This window comes from Electrophorus electricus, chromosome 3, assembly GCF_013358815.1.
Source record: "Electrophorus electricus isolate fEleEle1 chromosome 3, fEleEle1.pri, whole genome shotgun sequence".
Lineage (NCBI taxonomy): Eukaryota > Metazoa > Chordata > Actinopteri > Gymnotiformes > Gymnotidae > Electrophorus > Electrophorus electricus.
Window position 1 is genome coordinate 6,301,496 of NC_049537.1, and position 25,859 is coordinate 6,327,354.

Sequence of the window (25,859 nt, forward strand, 5' to 3'; positions counted from 1 at the left end):
GAAAATTTGTATCAGTTGCATGTTTAACGGTAATATAAGACTGTTATAATAAAATATAATAATAATAATAATAATAATAATAATAATAATAATAATAATAATAATGAAATATAAGATTTCTGAAGCAAGCTATAAAGAAACCATGGTGTCAGTTCTTTTCAATTGTTTTATAATTAGGACCTTCATGCAAGAGAAATTCTGGTTTACATGTTTAAAATTCAAGCAAAATGTCTTTTTATTCAGATATTAGTTTATGGAGTTTTTGCCTATAAACACGGCTTACAGGTACAACCATAAAAATATAATTTGAATGTTTGAATGTTTGAAACAGTATGTCATTGGTTAACCCTAACCGTAATTCTACATCTACACATCTGTACGCTTTTGACTATGAAATGATTTGGTAATAAGTTTATGAAAGATGCATATTATTGTATATTATTGTACATTATTATTGTCACATCCACAGTGATTTAGTACATTCAATATGAATACACTGACTTAAGCCTTCATATATTAAACATGCTTAAAATGTCTTTTCACTACACACTTCATGACTGAACCTGGACATCAGTCCTGGCTTGTCCAAACATGAGTGATTTCACATAATATGCTTGCTAGTTTGGCAACTATTTTGGCCAAATTAGACTGATAATACTAAAATGATGAAATTTCCATCAATTTACAATGACTCTAGTTTACATAGGATTACAATTCTAAAATACTCATAAATATGCTCCCACAAAAAAGACATATGAATTTAAAACACATTGAACTTTTATCAGTGCATTTGCTAAAATATATTGTGCTGGATATTATGAATAACTGCAACAGAATAATAAGAGTGTACACGAAGGAGAGAGGAGTGTATATATATATATATATATATATATATATATATATATATATATATATATATATATATATATAAATGAGAGAGAGAGAGAGAGAGAGAGAGAGCGCGAGAGAGAGCGAGACACACACTCCGACTGCACTAAGATTTCCAAAATGGCTGTAGTATGTGGTGCTTGTGCAGACACTGGCCGATACTATCCAACCTCATAAAGTCTGGGCTGGAAACTCTGATTCAAATGAGCCTCATCTTAAGCCGGAGATGCAAAAAACACAGACACACACACACGCATACAAAGAAGCTCCTAACACTCATTTTTTGGTAAACAATTTATTTATTTTTGAAAATATTGATTACACTGGATGATACAGTAGGTCTAATATTACAAGTGCTCTGTCTACTCTTGACAGAAAACCAAAAATCATTCAAGACCACAGAATTGATCAACTAGTGTACTCCTTCCATGAACTAAGGTTTTCCTTTCTTGTGTGAGCACTATGTAGCAGTTTGCATAAAAGCATTATTTGAAAGAGTTGGAAAAAAGCACTGAGCAAATCCTGTCCTTGAATTTCATTCAGTGTCCTGGAACAAATCTAACGTGAGCAAAAGCAAAGTCAGAGTGGGAAAGCCCATTTAAAGCACCATCTAGCACATGCCACAAAGACAGATGAACCCATCTACTGCTCTATTATGTTACATTCATTCCTATGGTGTATACATAGATATAAATCACTAGTTACCATGTATGTTTCCCTTCTACAAAAAAATCTTTTCTGTACAAATAAATTTTAACAAAATAAATAGCTTAAATCCCACCAGGCCTCAAGAGGTCCTTCTCCTTCATGTTATCACACAAGACTGACACAACCTAATCTCCCAACCTAATAAGAAGAGAGATGAACGGGTGCTTTTCCCATGTTGCTTTCATTATCACAATCCATTTTTCACATTCTCATGGATTCCACTCTCGTCAATGATCAGAGTAGGTTGGAATTCTCTGCCATGCACTAGCTTTTCCAGTCCCTGGGAAATAAGGACAATGAAGAATTAGTTCTTGAAACCTGGATTCTAGCACTTAATGTTAACAAATGGACCAGGCTTGGGATTGTTGGCGAGAAGCACAAGTTTAGATTTTCTGTGAAAAAGTCAAAATAAGAGGCAAAATTCTCTTCTACAATATGCTCTACCAAAGTGCTGGTGTTTCCTGGTAACGAGCCTTACCTCTCCTCCATAAGACACCAGTGGAGAAATCTCACATTTAATTTGCAGGTCCATGCCATCCTTCAGACTGTAAGGTACAGAGGATAAAAATTATTTAGATTCAGTCATTAATCATCATCATCATTGAGTCTCATTAGTCAAAGTCACAAGAGTTGATAAATAGAAGGAAGAAATCAGACAGAAAAAAAAGAGTCCAAGTACACTGGGTACAGAAGAATTCGCTGAAGCCATTTGAAACCCCATTCCAGTCATTGCAAGAGCAGAACACAGATCACACCTCATCCAAATGATGCAAAATAGTCATTTAGTTACCCACCAAAACAAATGATTGACAAGAAATGTTCCTCCATTTGCTGTCAATAAGCAAAATATGACAAAGGAAAGCTTGAATCATGAGCAAAAAAGTGCCATCAAGGCCTGTGTGTTACAAGGCTCAATGAGCAGTACCAATGCCGATTGCAAAGCATGCTGAGCACCCTTTCCCAGCATGCACCTCTCTGTCTGTTAGTGTCTAATGCCTGGGTGAGAACCAGTCAAGGACAGCCGGTTGAGGATACCAACCTTCCCCAGGCATCAGAGGAGCTGTGGGTCACCCCCTCTAAGCTGGGTTCTCTACGGTCTACCGGCTGCTAAACTGAGTAAGTGAGAAGCAAAAGCCCCATCACCATGCACTACATACAACCGTGGAGATAGTTACTTCTGGCTGTCATCGTGTGAGTGTGCCCCTGCTGGTCCTCGTCTAGAAACGTTAAACAGGAAAGAAGGTGTGAAAAGGATGGATGAAGATGTAAACGCTGTGGATATTCGGTGGAGGCACTCCAATGAGAAGTGTGATCTTCAACTTCTTTCTACAGCCCTGTTTGCTAAGATGAACATGAGCCTGTGAAGTTGTTTTATGCTGTGCCAATGCACAGGAGAGCAAGAAAACATTAGCAAGCGAATAGAGTGAGCAAACGTTGTGTCACCTAAAAATCATGTTTGTGCGTCTCTGTGTGTGAGAGTGAATGAGAAAGCTATGGAATGAATAAAAAAATGGAAGTAAAACAGAACAAAAATTGGCATGGGTATGCTAAGTGGTATGTGCATGCGCATGTGTGTGTACGCATGTGTGCATGCACAGGTGTAAAGCTCACCTGGGTATAGCAGGCAGGCGTGTCCCATTCTCGTCGATGAAGTGACCACCCGCATTGAGGACCCAGCGGTGGTGGAGGGACATAAGAGCATGCCGTGCTGTGGTGGGGTTATCCTTTCCATCCTGACTGTCTGCCTTCTTCAGCGGAGCAAACTCATCCTCTCGCAGCACCTCATACACCACAAATCTCCTAAAATCAACAGCAACATGCCCAAATGTCCATTGCTAAAGCTTTCTTGCTCTTCAGCATAAAAATTCTTCTTGAACTACTGAAGCATGATACTGAAGACATCCAGTGCACTGGACACAAGACATATGCCAGTAAGTATGTATTATACTTTATAGTACATGTTAGTATGCATTTCGTTTGTACAGCATATTATAGTACATATTATATTTGTGCTGTGTATTTTAGCAGATATTATATTTTCCTTTGTACAGCATGTATTCCAAAATGCTGCCCATTATGCTTCTAGAGACCAGTTACTGTAGAAAGGAAAAAAGGGAGGAAAAAAAGCAAGAAATAAACCACGAACTTTGCAAACTGGAATATGTCAAAGACGAATTTTTCCATCTTGATTCCATTGGGTTTGTCAGGGTTGATGAGCTGTCCTTGCGTGTCCACATACGGGATTTTCTTCTGGGCCACATGGTACAGCAACTGGGGCTCATATGCACTGACAGGCAGACAGGCAGGCAGTCGAGTTGAGTGACGCACACACACACCCACCCACCCAGGCAAGTGAAACATGCTCTTTCTATTAGAATATCATAAAAATACAATAAAAGAGTAGATCTGGCAAAGCCATCATGTATTTAAAATACCAGACACATGACATCTGCAGATGGTTCTCTTTTGACTTTACCTCATATTCATAGTGCACAGTAAAGCCTGTTCCTACCTAGTACTTACAAGATGGCAAAACTCATTGGCTACAGCTTATAGAAATAGCTGGCCTATTTCAAATGTTAATGACAGAACTATCTAGCAACAAATTACACCTTCAACTTCAAATTAATTCCAATCGAACTGACTTTATTTTACTGATTTACTCCACTACACACCTATATTAATTAGTACTTCACTAAACACATAGCATTATGTAATGTGGTAACTGACTTACTTGATAACATCTTTGAGGTATGGAAGAGAGAAAAAATGATTGGCCAAATTGGCAGCATTGAACATAAGCCGACCATCAGTGCTCCGCTTCTCAGCCGTTGCCAGGGTGATTTCGCTGTACTCAACGACTTGGTAATGCCCGCTTACCTTACAGACCACACCCACTGTCTCTGTTGGATTGGTCTTCTCCACTACCTGCCAATGAAGTACAACATTTTAGCTGATATACATCAGCTGTTTATTAACATGCTTTCATAACTGATTAGTCATGTGTGTCTGATCTTTTATCATTAGACAGATCTCATTAAGAGTTTTAATTTGTTATATATATATATAACTGTTTTTCACCCAAAATGTCACTTACACTCTTCTGGTTCCAAGCCCTCAATATGCAGTTTGATTTCTCATTACACAATAAGTCATTTCAAATATAATTTTCACAAGATCCTAGCAAAGGAAAACTATGCACTTTATTAGCTATTAATAAGCATTTTACTGAATTCAGGACAAAATGGAATCTTTGATTGCTTTCATATAACAATCTTTGATTGTTTTCATATAAGATCAAAAAGAAAACATTTCCAGTGAAACGTTTTCTTTACTGAGACACATTCAAACCATTTTTTAAGATAGCCCTAGTGTGTGTTTGAAGAGGTTAGACCACACACTCCATGCCTGGAGTCTGCTTTAAATGAAAGGCAATGGCAGAAGCACAGAAAAACACTTAATTCATCTATGAGTAACAAATTACAAAGTGCTCAGCTGATGATGGGTTAGCAAGGGGAAGAGTCACTGGACTTAAAGCCACACTAAGTGGATGATTTAGCATCCATGTGAGGTGGGCGGGTGGAGGTCAAGTTTATATATATATATAAATAAAATGTGCCTTGTAACAAAGGAACTTTTTCACTAGCAGAAGCCTAATACCTCTGCATTAAAACAAACAAAAAACTCTTAACAATACATTTTTCATTCATCGTAAATTGTAAACTGATGCTCAGTAATAATGGTCACAACTATTTTCTTGTCACTGAACACCAGAATAAATCTGTTTGAGGCCACTGGAAATAATGACCTCTTTAGAGCCAAAACACAGTACACAAAGGCTTTTATTCTCTTCCAGTGTGATCAGAATGTGCCAGATTTCTCCTTGCTTCATCTTCCTCCACCTTAAAATAAAGGAGGAGTCCACTGGAGAGGCAGGCGGGTGCTGGAGGAGTGTTTCCTGAGCACCTCGCAATGCAAAACAAGTCATAAACCAGTGGAGCCATTCTCCTTGTCTGCTTTTCGATTTAAAAAAAAAAAAGAAAGAGAAACATCTGCGCAAACCACAGCGAAACACAAAGAACCAAACTGGAAGAATGCGTTTTCTCTCTTACCAGGCCAAAGCCTTGACATGTATCTACAAGCACTTTAAAATAACTCCACTTTGAGTTATAAGGCCTTTGAACAAATGTAGAGTCACAAGGTGAAAGGGAATGTGAAGATGAGGGTGAGACGAAAATGAACGATGTCTTAATTAAGTTAATCTCATCAGAGGCCAGATCAGACTTGTTCAAACATTCTGAATCTTTCAGAATAACTAAGAGCACCCGTGAACAACTAGAGAAGTTAATTAAACACAGCATTCAAAAATAGAGGAATGGTCTAAGCTAAGATGTCTGGTGCTTGGGTAATTCTTAACATTTCTAGTGCCACCAGCATTGATGTAATACCCAAGCACCTTCACATGGGATTCTGTGTTTAACACAGACTAAATCCTAAATATTATACTGAATAGTTTCAGAGGAATCCTTTCATATTTTCCTCAGCTAAGCAGTGCATTCATCTCTCAAGAGAAGGATTAATTAAACACTGTGACACCGTAAAACACAACAAGAATGATTCATGTGCCTACTGCAAATCTGTGCTAGTTATAGAAGCATTGCACAGAACATTTATTTTTTTCCTTTACTGGCCTTGGAGTCAAAATACATCATTAGTGACAGCAACAGAGTGCTGCATGCTGCTTAATAATTATTTCTCAGTGGCTAAAAAGTATTGAAAGATATGTGGTTAAGATCTTAAAATAAACATTTTTTTTTAATTAAATGTTATTTTATTGAACCTCAATGGAGCTAGCAAACAAAACAAAGTAAGTTAGAGCAACTGTCATAATGTAAAGAAGTCTTTTATCAATTAAACTTAACCTTCCAGTGCCTGAAAAACTTTTTTCAAAGAGAGAAACTGCCCCATCTAGTGGTACTTGGAGGAGAATGCAGGTTCTCGTTCTTACTCCCAGTGTACAATTACATTAATTATATAGGAACACTGACTGAAAAAGTTTACAATTCTGGTTGGTCAATGTCTATCCTTATCAGGCATTATATATATAATTTGTTGCAAGATGTGAATGCTGGCATCACTGACCTTTGCCCCACAGTCTGCCCCCTTAAGCAAACAAAGGCCAATGAAGGCTGGGTCTGCCACTTTCACCAGGATGTTGTCCACACAGTAGACATGGACATAGGCAATTCCCCTCCTCTCCATGTCCTCCACAATCTTATGTTTCCCCAGCGCTCTGTAAAGGCCTCCATTGCCATCTAACTCCAAAAAAAAAAAAAAAAAAAGAAAGAAAGAAAATTATGTCACTACTTCCACTGCCCCCATCTCACACTAAAGCACTTGTATGAATAAATATTAGCATTTGGAAACTGAATGTGTTTCTTCCATACACCTGCAGGACGAGGTGCCAAGTTGTTTGTGTTTTCGGGCAATCAGCCAGGAGTGTCAAAGCTGTGTAATGGGACAGTCATAGCACTACAAAAATTGTTAATTTGTTCTAACACACCTGATTCCATCCCCAGTGAATTCCTGAGGAGTTTAATTAGGTGTGCTATATCAGGAAACAGAACCAGTGCACTGCAATCTGTCAACTTGCCCTAACCCCTCTTGAGAATCAGACTGCTTTCCATAAACCTCACCTGGTGCCAGGGACAGTTTGCCTTTGCTCTCAAGAATGATCTTTCCACTGAAGTCCATGGCCGGAAGCATGCCTTGCTGGAAGAATATGACGTTCTCTTCTTTAAGGCCAAAGTACTTGTGTTTTGAGAAGAACTCTTTAGTGGATTCCATTGTTCTGCCACTTGTCATAATGTACCTAATATGAAACCATATGACAGGACCATCTCCTTGTTACAAGTGTAACTACTTTTGTATGTATGTGTATATACATAAGATAGAAAAGAGCATAATTTAACCTTAAGTAAATATACATTTGAATAATGATTAAGAATACAAAAATCCAGGTAACATAATTAAAATTCATGCATAATAAATGGTCCACTGTTGTTGGATCAATTAGCATAAAAATGTTCTTCCGCATTCAAAGTTGCAATTATACATAGCATCGGGCAATTCAGTAAAACCATATTTGTTCTACTTCCTTATGGGTAACATCATGTGTGGAATAATGTGATAAAGGCTTAAGGTCAGATCTGATAAGGTTTCAATGAGCTCAGGATCACAAAACAACTGAGAAAGACCTCTAACAGAACAGCAGGTCTGATCTACTTCCTTCAGGGCAGCACACTACTCTGACCACAGTCTGATTCTACCTCTTCCAGACTGGATTGTAATTGTTTTTAACATATCCATAATTAGACCAGCTGAAATATGCACCCTCTAAAAGGTCCATCTCACCATGGAATGCAGCACTGGTTCACATGCTGCTGCTGCTCGACGAGTTGCTCCAGTCTCAGGATCCTTTCTGCTTGGAGCTGAAAGAGGGTTTTGTGGGAGGGCAAGCCCACATCATACATGCCTTTGGGGTATGAGACACCCAGGCGTGTCCCCTGGCCTCCGGCCAACAGCAGAACGGCCACTTTGTTCTGAGATATGCAACGAAGGCCTGTGTAGAAGGGCAAGAGGTCACCTACCAGACACTTTCAGGGGGCAACTACATCATTTCTGCTCAAGGTGTTATTACAGTATTATAAATACAGGGACATGGTCATTAGATTTAGTCACTGTGGAAGAAGTGTAAGAGGTCACAATGTTAAACAGTGAGGATAAAAAGAGAAAGATATGGCTGGGAGGAGAAGGTGACATTTTTGCTGTTAGTTTATACAACCTTGGCACAGCATTGCCTATATATATACACAAGTTAAGCAGAAACAGGCCTAATGATAAAGATAATCAGACCTTATAGCATACTACGTACAGTCTTCCTTGGTTCCTTTAATAACAATAATTGGACTACTCATTAAGCCGGAATGAGCCACAGTGTACGTGCAGATGAGAAGAACCCAGATTCATAACCCACCTTGAAATTACAACCATAAACCATGTTTATCTGAATAGTAGGATCACAGCATGACAGTCCTTGATACTACGGTACATGCTTATCTTACATAAACTGCAGTAAGGTTTATTATTGCCCAGCCACACTCAACTTCTAGCACATAACCACATATCCTAGCCTATCATTTCCTTCAGGAACCAAACCCCACCCACACACAGACACACACACACACACACACACACACACACACACACACACACACACACACATTATGTGCATTTTGAATGGGGAATGGTATCTATGAAATGGAAGCTAGACTTTGGATGTGATGGGCAGTGATTAATAGTTGATACAATGCTGAGGAACCTCATGAGGAGCCTACGTGCGTCAGTCCTAATCAGAACCAGATGTCTCTAGCCCCCACTGTGAGCCCAAGACTTAAGGGTGGAGCTCTGGGATAAACCCCAGAGAAGGATTCAACTCCTCCGGTCACTTTTGTCTCATCTTTCGTGTACTGGTTCAGGGCTGGTATTGATCACACTATTTAAAAGTTGTTTCTTATTTTCACTATTCTACAGAAGTTTGTGATTGAAGCCAATTATCTATAACAGTTAGATATGGATTTCAAAATAACTTTGGTTACAAGTTTTTTTTAATGATTGTAAGCTCCTGTGAGGCAGCACTACTCATGCTGTATGATAAACATTACTACAAGCAATGATTTCGTATCTGCCCACAGAAGACACTAAATGATGACGCATTCCTCATTACAAAATGTATTGCCTATCAGCTGAATGGCATGAATTTCAAAGATATGAGTCTAAATGGCACATCAGAGACCCACAAATGATCCATTTATTCTAACCTTCTGCCTCCCATTCTTTGAGGGACTCTCGATCACGTGTCACGCTGCCCAGGACCTCCCGTGGCAATGGCTCCATTCTGCTGTCTACCTGCTCCTGCTTGGCCTGGCCAGAGGTCGCCACGGCATTTTTAAAGAACGTATTGATCTCTATGAAGTTCATGCCCTCCAACTCATGCGCCAACTCTGCTTGCTCCTCTGGGCTGAGCTGATCCCAGAACCTGAGGAGGTGAGACTGGCCCGCCTCTGCAAGCCTCTCTTCCAGTCTATCAAGGTCCATGTTCACAGGGCGAGATCTGGGAGAATCAGCAATGGAATATACATAACAAACTGCACAGATATTGGTTATCTAATAGTGAATGGACTTTCTGGCAAGCTTGATTAGCCTGACCAACAATTCCAAAATAACCAAGTCTAGGGATGATGTGATGTTTGAGAAAAACTCTTAAGTGGTATGATAAAAGAATCAGTATGCAAAGGATTATTTGCTGAATTGCATTCTTATCAAAAAGTTATATTAACAAGATAACATTTGTTTGTACTGTTTTATATCTTTGAGAACTAGAAAAATTAATAGTTAAATTGTATTCATAACTCTTTGGTGTATAATTTTATTCACATAACAGAAATAAGTAGCATTTAATTGGTCGTACGAGCAAAGCTATACGCTAGCTAATGTTTTGGTACTTTTCAATTAGCATGAATATGAAAATTATTAATAGCTACTAAGATCAGATTTATAACAGTTTAACACGAAAACCTAAGTAGTTTAATCATCATTACTGCTGATGGGGACCAGGACAGCTTTAGCTGTCGAATATGAAGACAGTTAAACCGACAGATCGTAAGATTTAGGTATAGTCGATATATAGGTTAGCTTGCGTTATGTTTTCTGTGCCAATACTACGTTGCTTACGCCACATTTAGTCTTAACATATATGTAGGATGTGTACAAGTAGAATGTACATAAGGTTTTCTGTACAATGAAAACCTCAGCGTCACCAAATATCTTTGGGATCGCTCGGTCCAGTAGCTAGCCAAGGTAGTCCCTAGATTTCTCAAGATTATCAGCCTAACCAAAATAGCTATCTAGGTTAGCTGTTAACATGACTATTCCTAAATTACAATAGTAAGATTCCCCAATAAAAATCAAGCGGATGGATTAATATCCTAATTGATGAGACTTACTAGGAGTCAAGAATATCGAAAGTGCCGGTTTTGGCTGCGCTGAGACGTGCTGGAAGGATTGTATGTTATCCAGCTAACTAAATAGACACAGATTCTAACTATGTTACCCAGCCAAATGAACTACAGCTTGCTACCCGGTAATGTTCTTACCTTCAGCGCAGGTTTCGATGGTCACTTGGTGAACTTTCTCTCGCTTCTCATAAAGACAAGGATACGTTACTACTATCTCCATCTCCGCCCCATAACAAAATCCGCCTCCCGTTTCCGTAATTTGACGTGGCATCGAGAGTATCAGGGAACGCCTAAACAACATTTTATTACAGCCAGTCATTAAACTAGCCACTGCCCCTCTATACCTCACTTAACGTTTGTTACTGACACGTTGTAGTTTACACAGTCCGTGTGATCTTTCCCCTCTCTAGATCACGCACGTTATGAACACGTTAGGATACCACTGTTGGTGAGAGTTGCTTTCTTGCGAAATTATAAATGGCCTCATTTATGTACGTTATCTAGCTAGGTGGTATGCTAAACTGTACATGTTCTCTTTTAGCTAGCTACATATTTTGTATTATCTCAGAAGCTAATAGTAATTGATTTCCATTAAAAAAGGGGGGGAAATGAGTTCCCACCTGTAAATCAAGGGTGTTTGCGCACTGGATAAGTAGATATATATTTTAAAAATGACCAATTTATTAATATAATATATAACAGAAAATGTACCAATTGGATTGTTATAAAATAAATATTACTATTACTGTTTATTTCTTTATAAACGTGACCTTTATGAAATATTTCGCGGGTAAACACACGAATTCCACGGAAGTCGTGTTTATTACAATTACGTCATTTCCGAAACAAGGGCCAACGTGTTTATTTTTATGACCGACGTAAACCCACTTAACTCAGCTGCTGTACTTTTAAATGATATGTGTTCTCGTTTTCCACGTAGTCTGCGTATTGTTAGGTATGCCGTGAATACTGAGCCTACGTGTGTTATGATGTGTTATTTCAAGAACATTTTTTGATGTGGCTAGCAAGCTGAACTCACTCATTTCATTGCTAGCTAGCTAACTGCAAAATTTAACTGGCAAGTACAGGTTTGGTTAACATATCAAGTGAACGATAATTTTAGATAATGAAATTTTGAAAAATAGTTAGGAGTAGCAGATCTCACTTCTACCCTTGGCTGATTCTATGTCTATATTATATTTTTTCAAATACAGTCATTTTTACCCGTGAACAAGTTAGCTAACTAGCGGTTACTAATTGTACTGAGCTAGGCAGTTCGTATGCAGTATCTAACATTATCTAGTTTGCATATTTTCTCAGCAACACTACAATGTATCCACCTAACTGGTTAAACCTGCTGTCTCTGCCATGGCTTGCAGTTCAGGAAATGCAGAAATGTCAACTTCCAATGCTAATACACCGGTACGCCATTACATTCCATTTCCGCCCCATAACAAAATCCACGTCCCGTTTCCGTAATTTGACGTGGCATCGAGAGCACCAGGGGACGCCTAATCAACATTTTATTACAGCCAGTCATTAAACTAACCACTGCCCTTCTATACCTCACCTAACGTTTGTTACTGACATGTTGTACTTTACACAGTCCGTGTGATCTTTCCCCTCTCTAGATCACCTTTATGAAATATGTTGCAGGTAAACATGCAAAGGAAGTCGTTTTCATTAAAATGTCGTCACTTCCGAAACAATGGCTGTCAAAACAATGGCAAACATGTTCATTTTTCTGACCGACGTAAACCCACTTACTCAGCTGCTGTACTTTTAAATTATATGCGTTCTCGTTTTCAACGTAGTCTGTGTATTGTTAGGTATGCCGTGAATACTGAGCCTACGTGTGTTATGATGTGTTATTTCAAGAACTTTCTTTGATGTGGCTAGCAAGCTGAACTCACTCATTTCATTGCTAGCTAGCTAACTGCAAAATTCAACCGTCAAGTTAACATGTCAAGTGAGTGATAACTTTAGATAATGAAATTTTGAAAAAAATAGTTAGGAGTTGCCTAGCTCACTTCTACCCTTGGTCGATTCGATGTCTAGGGTTAAATTATATTGTTCAAATATAAAGCCCCCCCCCCCCTTTTTTTTTACCCGTGAACAAGATAGCTAACTAGCGGTAGCTAATTGTACTGAGCTAGGCAGTTCGTATGCAGTATCTAACATTATCTAGTTTGCATATTTTCTCAGCAACACTACAATGTTATCCACCTAACTGGTTAATCAACCTGCAGTCTCTGCCATGGCTTGCAGTTCAGGAAATGCAAAAATGTCAACTTCCAATGCTAATACACCGGTACTACCACCGCCACAGGGAAACGTAGATCAGACTATGAAGCCAGTTTTGTTTGAGATCTTTGGAGAAATGTGGAACGTTCAGGTTCGGTTAGGACAGGGTGTTTCAGCATCCGTTTACCGAGTCAGCTCTGGTCGAGCAAGTATGGCTGCAGTAAAGGAATTTCAAGTGGATGCACAAGGTGGAGATTACGGGTATCTTAAAGAAAGATCCGTGCTGGAGAACATTCAGGGGCACAAAAATATCGGTAGGGAAATAAATTTGCGTGCACTGGTTCTGAAATTAGATAACTTCATTACATTAACATTGTTCAGTTTGGGTATACTCATTTTAGATGTGCAAGACAAAGCTTAAGACAGTCACATAACTGACATTCAGTGAATAAAAATTACATTTAGCTGACATTTTATCCAAAGAATCTTACAATTATATATCAATGCAACTTGAGGGATAAGGCACTCTTTAATCCTCCTTGCTGAGGGGCCCAGAAGTGGAAACTTTGCAGTGGTCAGACTTGAACTGGCAACCTTCCAATTACCAGTCAAGTACCTTAACCACTGAGCTACCACTGCCCCATTATTGTTTCTAAGACTCAGTAGTGGCTCTAAAAAGTCAAAATGGATGCATTGTTAATGTAACTTTGATTGCACAACATGAGGAGCAGACATCGAATCATTAATATTCATTGTTCTAATCTTGATTTGTAGTGACGCTGTATGGGGTGTTCACCAATCACAACCCGCTTGGCATAGCCACACACTGCTTACTGCTGGAGCTTTTGGATGTAAGTGTGTCAGAGTTGCTTGTGAGAGCTAGCAACCAGGGCCACTCCATGTGGCTGATCCAGCACTGTGCCCGTGATGTCCTGGAGGCCCTCTGTTTCCTGCATCGTGAGGGCTATGTGCATGCTGACCTCAAGCCTCGCAACATCCTCTGGAGCCCTGACGACGAGTGCTTCAAACTCATTGATTTTGGCCTCAGCTTTAAAGAGGGCCACCAGGTGAGGGGCTGAGATGAACTTCTCACCAGATTGGAATGTTCACAGCTGTTTGAACAAAATGGACAATGTTTCAGGATATGTCTAGGATTGAATAGTATATGATATAGTTCTTATTACCACTAGTTTAGCCTTTATGTAGGTTCATGTTTGTTGCTTGCAGGATGTGAAGTACATCCAGACGGATGGGTACCGTGCCCCTGAGGCAGAAGTGCAGAACTCTCTGGCCCAGGCTGGGCTGGAGGGAGACTCAGGCTGCACGTCTGCTGTGGACCTGTGGAGCCTGGGTATCATCTTGCTGGAAATGTTCTCAGGAATCAAACTGAAAGAAACTGTTAAGTCTCAGGAATGGAAGGTCAGTAAAGACTTCACCTTTTGTTCGTGTGTACAAAGTGACAGTGAAGCTGGAAGGTACAGTAAGTGTATGTGCTTTGAAAGCATTTCTAAGGTGATTTATCAGACCTGAGCCCCCTGTGCAGGTTGTCAAAAATGACATGCTTGTAATGAGTCCTGATTGGAGGTGCTGTATGCACATCATCACATGCTCTTCTTTTGTAGGACAATCCTGCTGCAATAGTAGATCACATCTTTTCAAGCAATTCTGTGGTTTACCCTGCAATCCCTGTCTATCATCTAAGAGATCTTATAAAAAGGTATACATTGGTATACAGCAAGTGTCTGTTCACTTAGGCAGAATTTGGTTTGTGTAACACCTGTTCTTTTCTCACCCCAGCATGCTTCACAGCAACCCTAGTAGCAGAAGCACAGCTGAAGCTGCACTGATCAGCCCCTTCTTCAGTATTCCTTTTGGTAGGGCACTTTCAAAAACAACTTTGACAGTTTTCATACCCAGACACACAGAACCCCAGTTATGTGAGTGAGAAAACTGCTTTGTTCTCAGCACCTCACATTGAAGACTTGGTTTTGCTGCCCACTCCTGTCCTCAGACTGCTCAATGTGATTGATGACAGTCATTTATACAATGACGATGAATATGAAGGTAAATGTTTCTGTCAGCACTTTTTCTAATCCTTTGAGATCAAAGTAACTTTAAACACAACTGTTACCTACCTAATTTAAACATTTCAGTTGGTCACTGAGGTTGAGACTGCTTTTAGGGCCTTGTTTTGCAAATATTATTAGCAATGTCCACTGATAAAAGTTTGAGTTTATTGAATCCTCTTAATTTAGCCGATTCTGCAATTTGTGAATGCTTATGTGTGTGTAAGCATATATAATCTTTAAAAAATCTTTTAATGCAGACATTATTGAAGACATGAGGGAAGAATGCCAAAAGTATGGTTCAGTCATATCCCTGTTGATTCCAAAAGAAAACCCTGGCAAGGGCCAGGTAAGACTTGTGATGTCCCTATCAACTGATCTCAGATTTGGGCAGCTTAGTTTTTACGTCTTTGTCTAATGTGTTAATTGGTCTTCACTCTCTTTTCTAGTTTGCTGTTTGTTTTTATGTGCTGAGGGAAGGTTCTGATGGATGCCCTTCTGTCTGCAGGTCTTTGTAGAGTATGCAAATGCTGGAGACTCCAAAGAAGCCCAGAGGCAGCTGACAGGCCGTACGTTTGATGGCAAATTTGTGGTGGCCACCTTCTACCCACTGAGTGCCTATAAGAGAGGGTATCTTTACCAAACAGTACAGTGATGGGCTACATGCACAAATGCGTGCACACATACAATGTATTCCAGTATGAAGGTTGCTTAGTAGCTATGAAGCCCACACTGTGTCTGTCTAGATAACTGTCTGTACTTTAAGTGTTTGCCTTTTAATATATAGCATTATGAAAGGTACTTAAACATATGTGGTGTGAATACTGATAGTGGTGTCCTCTTCCTTGATTTAAAGCTTAATTGGTGGCATGCTTTCATCATGCAATAAGGACTCACCTGTGTTCCTTGTAACACTGGATTTACAGTAAGAAAAAACTTAAGGTGATGGACTGTTAACAGTGATCCAACACTGTTTTCATACATGCTTTAATGCTGTGTGAATCATAACAAAGATAATAGTTTTTATTTTTTTCTGTATTGGTTTGCTTCTGGGGTTTGCACTGTCAAAAACAATGACAGGTTTACAATTATCTCTGGACCGTCTAGAAAGTACAAATCTTTGTATTATGCCCATATTTCTGAATGACTGGACACACTGTCTGGTGGCATAGTTTTATGTCCATTCAAGACATTTGCAACTATCTTAGGTTAAAAATAGGCAGAAAATGCATCTACCAGAGAAAAGAGTGAGAGAAAGCACAGATGAGTTTAAAAAAATACAAAATAGTTGTATGTTCTTTTTACCTCAAGTTTACTTGGGGTCTTTAGTTTTTGTAAAAGGCAAAACCTTCAGTGTTGGTTTAGGCCGTGTTTAGCCCAAATTCCTTTTAGACCCCTTTCCTTAAGTTTCTGTGGGATGGTAATTTTTACACGGAACATAAATTTCCATGGTGTCTTGTTAGTTTAAATGTTAATTTGTTCTGAAACACTTTTGAACCCACTTGTGCAGTATTTGCTCTTAATTGTGTGAATGGAGATCTCTTATTGTACCATTCAGCGTTGGAATTGGGAAAGTTGGAGAACATAGTTACGCTTGTCTGTAGGGTTCAGTACACTACAACTGTGAATACTACCTTAACGCATGGATTAATTATCCTGTCTTTATACAAACTCTAGTATTGAGACACATGCATTTTGCTGTATAACAGCTATGTTTCGGTAGCACAGTTTTTATAGGTTCTTAAAATCTAGCTTTATGTAATCAGTATTGCTCCACATGCCTGTAGTTTCTCAGTTTGAATGTAGGCTGTGTGGCACACAAAGGCGTTTCCCTTCCTGCTTCTGTTGGCGCGTTTGCTTTCATCTAGAACAGTAAAGGTACTTAATGGTACAACTGTAGCTTAAATTTTTTTTTTCCTTTTTTTTTTTTTTTTACATTTTAAAGCCACTAACAGTGATTTTCAGAATGACAGATTCCATTACTGAATGAATAAACAAACAAACAAAAATATCCTAAATAAGTCTAAAACTTTATGTTCACAAGTAGAGCACTGTACATCATTACACGTTGTTTGTAAGCATTAGTGTAAAAACATAGTTCAGCTTGGTTAACATTGCAGTGTTGGGTACTATTTTGTCTTATAGGAATATATCGTGTAAACAAAATATGCTTTAGGATTTTCTGGTGGTGAGACTGTGTGGAAACTAATATTCTGCATGACTTTTTGTTTAATTTTAAAAATGCACTAGAAGCTACTCTGAGACTCCCTCTTCAGCAATGAGATGCAGTTGGATTTGTTTGTTTACAGTTCCTCTCTGCTCCAGATGAGCCTGGTTTGTGTAGTCTTCCAGGCTTCCCATCTACATGAGCCCCTATTTAAAGGGCAAAGCTATTCCCACCTCAGTCTCTGGTGTTGCAGTATAAGACATTGTGGGGAAAGCAATGGATTGGGCAGTTTTTGATGGAAAGGTCTTAGTTGTTATGGTTTAGATTTTGCACATTACTACTGATCTAAAACTTTTGATTGTTGCCTATTTAGTTTGCAAATTTTTTTCTGTGGAGGAATTGGACAGTGCTCTGCAAAAAACAACAACAACTAGGTTAAAGTTTTCAAAGGAACATTTGATAAGGTGTTTGTTTTTAAGATTTTGTGGAAGTCTGTGCATTGAGTTCAGCGCTATGCTTTGAACACTAGATTTCTGGTTCTTTTGATAGAATATAATTTGTTGGATTTGCTGGTTTCTTCAGTGTGCTATTTTACAGTTTACTCTTTCTTCAGAAGGCAAATTAATAACATGGAAACTTCTGAGAAAGAGATCTAGTGGTACAAGTTGGCTTTATCCCTACGTTTATAGATTACAGACCTAATCAATATTGCTTTTTCAAAAGGTTTTTAAAATATTCAAAAGGTTACAATAATGGCTACAATTGCAGGAACCATAGAGTACCAGATTAATTCATATAAAGTTGAGCTTTCCATATGAAATTTTTTTTACATCAGACCAAATATCATAACTTAGCAAATGATACCCTCCATGGCATGTACAGAAGTGATTCCAAAAGCTGTATGTCTAATGTGCAAGACAGCAACATTCTTGGATTCCTACTTCCTCTTGAAGGAGCTACAGGAAAGCTACACTTTACAATAAGCACACAATGAATCAAAAATGAAAAATAACATTTGTCTAGACAATACCTCAAGATGCAGAAGATTAACAGAGTTGTAAAGTACCATTGACAGAGTTAGGACATGTTGTGGATAGCCTCTCCAAGTCTTAAAAAAGGACTTGTGAAGAATTGACTATGAATACATGCTGTGAAATTTGGGCTATTTTTGTAATCCAGAGTGGGTCATGCAAATGCATGTTTACATATAATTGGCCAGACTAGGTTCTCTCATATATATATATATATATATATATATATATATATATATATATATATATATATATATATATAAATATATATATATATATATATATATATATATATATATATATATATATATATATATATATATATATATATATAAAAAAAAAATTAGATAATGTCTGGTCAACTGAATACAAGTGGTCTTTCTAAACAAATAAATTAATGTGAACATTGCTGCCTATCACAGAAACCAATATTGGTTTGTTTCCTTGCATAGTGTTAGAGTTACATCTTGTCACTGAAACTTACCTGTGTGCCTGGAGTTTCTGGATATTCTCTATGTCTGCTATATTTCCAATGGTTCTGTGTATTTCTAATTTAGGACTGGTTATGGGACTTGGCTGTAAAGCATGAACTCATAGTAAACCATTCTGGATAAACTTGCCTAGCAAAACCTCCTTCATTCGTCCTACATTAGATTATTTAAGGTTTGTGCATTGACACAAATCTAGCCAGTATAGATATCTTTTTCTTTCAGGTCATCAGTAGAGTCAGTTTGAGTGTACTGTAGTAAATGAGGTGGCCTTGATACGTTCTTGTTGGCTGTTTGAGATCCACTATTGAACACTACTTCAAATGTTTTAGAACACCAATTAGGTGGTGTATAAAGTATGCAGAACAAATTACAAAGAAATCCTTGTCTTGCCCATTGAGCTCTGGAAATAATTCCTTGTTGTTTCTCCTTTCTCAGTTGTATCTGTATTTCTACCAGATTCTGTGGTTAAAAGCACAATAGTAAGCCTCATGGCTTTCTCAGAGAGCTTGCTGCAACACATTGAAACATGCCAAAAATCAGAGCTGTACTGACTGTTCACAGTCGAATAGTGTAGTGTCTGCTGTGAAGGTGATGCTGATGCAACTCTAGTAGCTTTACAGTTAAAATTGTGTAACTGAGGGAGGGATGCAGACGCTGACAGGGTTGTAATATTCTTCACATTAGTCTCATGAGAGTCTCATCTTTCGAGAGACAAGCGAAGCAGACTTATGCCCAATCATAGAAGTAGAATGCCCTTTCCTCCAGATTTTTCCCAGAAAGGTCATTTAGCAAAGCCACCTGCTCACCTGCACTTGGTGCAGCTCTCCACTTCCCCCTTCACATGCATACAGTGTTCACTGCTCTGTGTTGAGACACTTTGTGATTATTTTTACCATAGCCCTTAGATTGTTTTAGGGAAACTCTAAGGACTAGCTAAAAGGGCTTAAGGAACTAGCCTCCTAGAATTGTGTGTGTGTGTGTGTGTGTGTGTATGTGTGTGTATGTGTGTGTATGTGTGTGTGTGTGTGTGTGTGTGTGTGTGTGTGTGTGTGTGTGTGTGTGTGTGTGTGTGTGTGTATATATATATATATATATATATATATATATATATATATATATATATATATATATATATATCTATATATATCTATATATATATCTACAGAATAGTTGGAATGGTGTAGATGTTAATGAATGACCAAATGTGTATTTGTGAATGACAGCAACTGCAGTGGGCTAAGATTTTAAGTGTGGATTTATGCTGATGAAAGGGCTATTGGTACTTGGATGAGGTATGTGTTAGGACTGCCCCAAAAAACTGTATTGCTCTATATTGTAATTGCCATATGCCTCGCAGCATATTAAAAACACATTGGTGAACTCTTGGTCAGACAATTAACCATAATTTTGACCAAAATGTTTTCATCTGTTTGATGTATTATAGTCATCTGCTATATAAGAAATATTGCAAAGGGCAATATTGTAATAACACTTAACAATATTATTATGCAGCCTATGTCGATCCTATTATGCAGCCTAGGGCAGAGGTTATGAAGATTGGGACCTTCTTTTCACTGAATGCTCTCTCAGCTTGAGTGGAAAGCATGAGCTTTGGTTAAAGTATGGATATCCAGGAACATGTACTTTAATTCCATTAAACAAATTATTTTAAGCTTATGATGTGCATTAAACAGCTATGACCTTCTTGGCATTTATTTTTTAAGCAGTATCCCACTGAGAATTTAGGCAATGTTGAGATGTATGCATGGATGGGCTTCACATACTGTAGGTTTTCTACAATGTTACAAATATAATGGAAACTTGTATGGGTTTCTTGCTTTCTGAACAAATCAGATGGTTATCTGTCTAATCAGGCAGGATATAATTGCAATGCATGAAGAAAGACACTTTGTGAAATTTAACATTTTATCATTTGTCTTTTTTGCATAAAAAGAAACCAGTGTTTACTGTCATTTAGTGCATTTGCATAAATGTTCAAAAATGGTCCATCAGTTTCACTGTATACAGAAGTCCAGATGGTCTTCCCCCATTTTTTTCTGTGTTTAATTTTTATAATGGATGCAGTTTATTTATCTTGAAATTAAAATGTGCTTTAATGATCTGGTCCTTATCAAAAGATAACGATTGGTACAGGGCTGCCGGATTAATGGCAAAAGTACTGGTTCTAATACAGATATAACAGGCTGCTGTTAGAAACAAATTCATTAAATAAAATGCAATTATAATTTTTGATGATCTCTCTCAGACATATCAGATCCAAGATGGGGTATGAAAGCTGCACATTAACATTGTTAAAAATCATGAGAATCAGAGCTCTAGCAGTTCCTAAAGCAGTTTCTGTATATTCAGACAATCACAATCTCCACTTTTGCCTTCTTGGTTATATATCATATTTGTTTGACTTCACTGTAGCCCACAGTGGAAGAGATTGGACTATATAGGAGATAAGGGTAATGGTTTCTGACTGGTGATCTGCCTTACAGCCCACAGAGAGTGGTGTGTGGGATAGGGAAAACTTGAAGTTGTTACAGAGTTAGAATATTAACCAAGTGAAACATGTCAATTTAAATGTGAATGTGTGTCTTACGATCATTTTACCGTTAGAGAAAGAATATCCATTGAAACTTCCTCTGCTGATTATTAGAGAAAGTTTTCCAGTGAACAGTGCTCAACTTCTGTAGTGTTGAAGCACGGAAGCTACTTGTACTTGTACTCCTAGGCAGAAGGAGCCCATGCTTTGGCTTTGCAGGACTCTGTAATTAATGGGTGATGTTTTGTTTTTCACAATAAATTGTCAATACCTACCCCACTGGTTGTATGTGCTTTATAGACCTTTGTCACGTGATTCAATAGCCATTAATAATTTTCTATTACAGCAGATCCATGTTTATTATGCCCATATAATCTTTTTTTTTCACTGATCAGAAAGTTTTTTAAAAACTTATAAAGCTTATTTGAAACTAAAGTTCACTAAAATGCATTCTCAGCTGAGCTAGTATTTGTCATCTATCAACCCTCCACAAAAATAAATAAATAAATCTGTTTGCATAGCCATACTTGGTCATTCAGGTTAAACTGTTAACAGACTGCTGAGAATGTTTCAATAAATAAAAATAATCTGTCAAAGTCTGAATTTAAATACTTAGTCTAGCAAATTGTAGTACTCTACTTGTCACCTGGAGGGCAGCACTAGCATTCCGAATTGTAAACTTACATATAAGGCATAGAACAATGATGTTTGGGTTTGGGGAAGGGGGGTTGTTTTGTTATATTAATAGATGACGATTCAAACAATATGTATGACAATTTTAAAAATGGTTGCATTATGACGTAAAGAAAAGAGGTTTGCTCATTGCTGGATCAACTTCATAAAGATACAGACAAGGACAATATTTGTGTACCCTTGGTGGTTCTTATGCAATTAACATAAAATGGATGAATATGTGCAGGTCAAATCACGAAACACATGTGATCATGCATACCATGCATGCTTCATGTAGAAGAAAATGCCTTTGAAGCTAGCTAAGGTGTTTATTTTAGATCCATTTTTATTTTAGATCCATCTATTTTTTGTAACCCCAACTAGTTCATCCCCCTGCCATCATGTTGTTTAAGTATGTAACTACCAGGAATATCCTGAGCCTGCAGCAGACCACTCCCTGCCTCCCCCGTGACTGCTCTATACTGCTGAACTCCTGTTATTGCCTGTAGATGCACATGTCTGTTTACAGGCTCCACAGTTCGCAGCCTGCCTAATAAAAGAAGCTGTGTGTTTGTTCCTTTTATGGGTGTACACACACTCACACCATCCCCACTGTCTCTGCACAGGCAACTAAATAATTTGTGTCAACTGGAAATAAATAAATGGCAAAAATGGTTTGTGCCGTGGCATAATTCTGAAATTGGTTTAGAAGTGCAGTTCCTGGCAACCCTCTATTCTCTGCTAAACCTCAAGCATGATTGCACATCCTTGACTGCATACTTGAATGTGTACACAAGCACAAGTGACTGTGGGGAGAATGGAATGCAGAATTGGGTTTGGGTCAGAAGAGACGCACCCATTCATTCATGTCGTGCTCTCTACACCTGGCCAATAGCACAAGCATAAACACTAAGGCTCTACCTCTGGCTTATCACACTTCTTGCTATCTGTTACTTTGTACTCCTAAAACAAGGATACTTGCATGCTTCACATGCCAACTAGCTGTTTATTGCATTCACTTTCCTGTAAGTTTGTTTCGTCTATGCACTATAAGGTTGATAGAGACTGAGCTGAATACTGATGTTCAATTTCAGACCTTGTTTTGACGCATGGAATGCATATATGTTCATTCATGGCTGTGCAGTTAAAAGTAACTTAGTTGAACATAACACATTTAAGCCTTTTTTCCCCCCAACAAATGGAGTACTATAAGATTTATTAAAGGATTTAAGCCACTAAAGGAGTAAAGTAAAAAATAAAGAGGAAATGGCTTGCACGTAGGCAGAATTTTAAAAATGGTTTGAAAGTGTAGTACATGCTAACTTACTGTTCTAATGTCAAGATCAAGCATGGAATTAAATGCTCGTCATAAAATCAGTATCAGTTAAATGCAGATAAATCAAATCTCAAATCATGTGTGCAATGGAGAATCAACATTGTGACTGGAAAAAAGTTTGATCCATATTCTTACTCCAGCATTTGGATTTTTGGATGTGAATTTCAGAGCTTAGAAGTTATCTGCAAGTTACTTCATTTTATTTCATTTTAACATAGTAAGCCTGTCCAGCTCTGACATTTCATGGACTATGTGGAGATTAAGACTTTTTTCAGTCTTGTGTTTGCAGTCTTTGTCATGTTTGTTTTTGCCTTTTGCTCAAATTAGCAAGTAATTATTAAAACACAAAGCTTCACAAAAACTGGGTTAAACCAGAATAACAGTAGACATAGGGGAGGGGTTTCAGAAGAAAGACCTATTCAGCTCACCAATATCAAAATAATTGATATGTTTGGCTGGATTTCACTGCCTCCTATAGCTGGGCATCTCCATTGTGGTGGTAATAAAAAGGAAAGTAAAAGGGACCCGCTCTCTCTTCCTGAGGGCCTCATACCCACACACATGTGGAATCTGAAAGATGCACAATTGCATTGTCACGCTCTCCCCCCAGAGAGAAGCTTTAATAAGAGCATCAGATTCCACTGGGAAATGGTTATCTACTGAGACTTTACCTTATCTAATATAATAAGTACACACTCCATATCACTTACCTTTACGCCATACTTAGGTATACTTACATATATGTATATACATATACACCTTGAACTACTTCTATACCAGGAGAGCTGCAGGAGATCAATATGCCCTCCAAAAAACCTGCAGATTACTCAACTCTGGAACCAGCCCTTTTTACTGTTATCCCACCTGGAGCTGAAGAGTGCAAAATATATATGGAAGTCTGCTGTGACTTCTATGTTGTTGACGAGGCAGAGCATGGAGACGTAAGCCTGCCAAATGTGCAGAGCTCAGAGCTTGTTGTAGGTTGGGGGTGACTGCTCATTAGACTGGCTATCCTTCAGTGGCATTTTATCTGCCTGCTTATCTGTTGCAGCATGGCCTTTTCTTTGGTCAGCATTCCGACTGCCTCCGATATAATCTCGTGTGTATCGGTTTTTATCAGTTTGTGCCTGCCCTTTCTAGGAACTTCAATTATATTTTCCTCTGGTTTCTACTGAGTAAACACCTTAAATACACATGTGACCACTGTGACACAGAATAGAAGTATTGCATCTCAAGCAATATTCCTTCAAGGAGCATTTCCTTCTTTCCTTCGAAGGTCAGTTCAAGCACTGAAAGGTCTGCTATTTATGCTTAGCCACAGATAACATGTCTGTGTCTATTTTTACATCTGGAACATATTTCATGTGCAACCCATGGATCTTATTCAGACTCCTATATGTAACTCCCCAGCTCCACTGAGGCCATAGGACATTTATAAAAAAAACATATCCATAGGTCCATTCAGTTTGTGTGGTAGAGCCTTTCATGTTTTTCACAGAGAATAGCTGGAAAATAAATATGCAGCTACATTGCTTCATTCCACTAAAACATGATTCAAGATTATGAATGAAAATACACTAGAGCACAACTCCATGTGGGAAAAGACGGACCCAGTATGACTATGCATAAACATTCTGCTGCTGATGGCAAAACTGAAGGTGAGAGAAAACCTCTAGATTTTATAGTTTTGATTGATTTTACAGGCAGGAATTAATCCACTATGGCATTACGCCCTGTTGCACCTCCACCGGTGCCTAGAGGTCAGCTGGAGGTTCGCCAGCCGGTACCACCAATCATCAACATTTCACTCCTTTAACCCCAGAATGTCTGCTGGTGGCGGAGCAGTGGCGAGGATGCCTCCCAACTACCCCCTTCAGCTGGATGTGGGGTTATGTATTAATTTTCCAACACGTCGCCTTTCTACTGAAGCAAAGCCAAAAGCTGCTCTTCTCACCCTTTTCAGCCAGATCTTTTGGATCCTTCTGCCTTTTTGCTCCAGTTACTCCTATGTCCCTCAGAAGTCGAACAGCTCATTGACAGACCAAGCGATGGCATCTGACTTCTAATGGGTAGAATCTGGTCCTCTAGCTGGCCTTCCTGCACTCAGTGGCAAGTTCTGAGTACTTCAGCCTCTTCTTCTCTAAGGCAGCTTCCACTCCCACATCCCATGGGACAGTTAGCTCAATGAGGAATATGGTCTTGGTGCCACTGGACAACATCACTGTCAGGGCAGAGACTTGGGTAGAGGGAACTATGGTCCTCCATCTGGGGGAACTCTTGGTGTGGCGCTTGTATTGCCTGTTCCTTCTCTGATTAATTGGTTGCAATGACTCACTAGTGGAGGGTATCCTCTGCTCATGGCCATTTACCTTAGCCACCTTAGATATACTTGTGGGATTTTCCACTACGTGGAGGTTGCTTAATGTTTGAGTATGATGAGGTGCAATATGAGTAGTAGCAACTAATTTTAAGGTAGACGTTTCTTTCTTAATGTTAATTTTTTAAGATCAGACATAAGGGTCTCTTACATATCAAATTCCACAGGACTTGTTATAACACACTATGGCTGCACTTAGAGTACATGCTTAATTGTAGGTGATAGCTTACTAAAAAATTGTTACACTCACG

The 25,859-nt window shown here is 38.5% G+C and overlaps 2 protein-coding genes across 5 annotated transcripts; one reads left to right on the plus strand and one right to left on the minus strand.

Annotated features, from left to right (window-relative positions):
• Positions 1-1,167: 1,167 nt before the first annotated feature.
• On the minus strand, positions 1,168-12,148 carry uap1 (UDP-N-acetylglucosamine pyrophosphorylase 1). Of its 4 annotated transcripts, XM_026998883.2 has the most exons (12): positions 12,019-12,148; positions 10,812-10,963; positions 9,477-9,769; positions 8,011-8,218; positions 7,293-7,468; positions 6,739-6,911; positions 4,331-4,524; positions 3,743-3,883; positions 3,208-3,396; positions 2,772-2,813; positions 2,075-2,141; positions 1,168-1,876 (listed from the first exon to the last, which is right to left on the minus strand). In XM_026998883.2, exons 3-12 carry the CDS (start codon positions 9,751-9,753, stop codon positions 1,784-1,786), a joined length of 1,560 nt encoding a protein of 519 aa, XP_026854684.2. In that variant the 5' UTR covers positions 9,754-9,769; positions 10,812-10,963; positions 12,019-12,148; the 3' UTR covers positions 1,168-1,783. The 4 variants fall into 4 exon arrangements, with proteins under 4 accessions (XP_026854684.2, XP_026854685.2, XP_035380608.1 ...); XM_026998884.2 differs by lacking the exon at positions 10,812-10,963; XM_035524715.1 differs by having other exon boundaries at positions 10,812-12,148.
• Positions 12,149-12,387: 239 nt separating this feature from the next.
• On the plus strand, positions 12,388-18,376 carry uhmk1 (U2AF homology motif (UHM) kinase 1). The gene is made up of 8 exons (XM_026998889.2): positions 12,388-13,231; positions 13,692-13,984; positions 14,145-14,336; positions 14,540-14,634; positions 14,715-14,791; positions 14,883-14,981; positions 15,244-15,332; positions 15,492-18,376. The coding sequence occupies exons 1-8, from the start codon at positions 12,931-12,933 to the stop codon at positions 15,636-15,638; spliced, it is 1,293 nt and encodes a 430-aa protein (XP_026854690.1). The 5' UTR covers positions 12,388-12,930; the 3' UTR covers positions 15,639-18,376.
• Positions 18,377-25,859: the final 7,483 nt, after the last annotated feature.

Excerpts from the sequence above, each read along its gene's own strand:
- uap1 (XM_026998884.2), bottom strand. The coding sequence starts at position 9,753 with ATGGACCTTGATAGACTGGAAGAGAGGCTTGCAGAGGCGGGCCAGTCT. Across the intron at positions 6,912-7,292 it reads CAAACTGTCCCTGGCACCAG|ATGGCAATGGAGGCCTTTAC; the intron begins GTGAGGTTTATG and ends TTTTGGAGTTAG. Across the intron at positions 2,814-3,207 it reads CGCCTGCCTGCTATACCCAG|ACGAGGACCAGCAGGGGCAC; the intron begins GTGAGCTTTACA and ends TAACGTTTCTAG.
- uhmk1 (XM_026998889.2), top strand. The coding sequence starts at position 12,931 with ATGGCTTGCAGTTCAGGAAATGCAAAAATGTCAACTTCCAATGCTAAT. Across the intron at positions 13,232-13,691 it reads TCAGGGGCACAAAAATATCG|TGACGCTGTATGGGGTGTTC; the intron begins GTAGGGAAATAA and ends CTTGATTTGTAG. Across the intron at positions 14,792-14,882 it reads CTTCTTCAGTATTCCTTTTG|CACCTCACATTGAAGACTTG; the intron begins GTAGGGCACTTT and ends CTTTGTTCTCAG.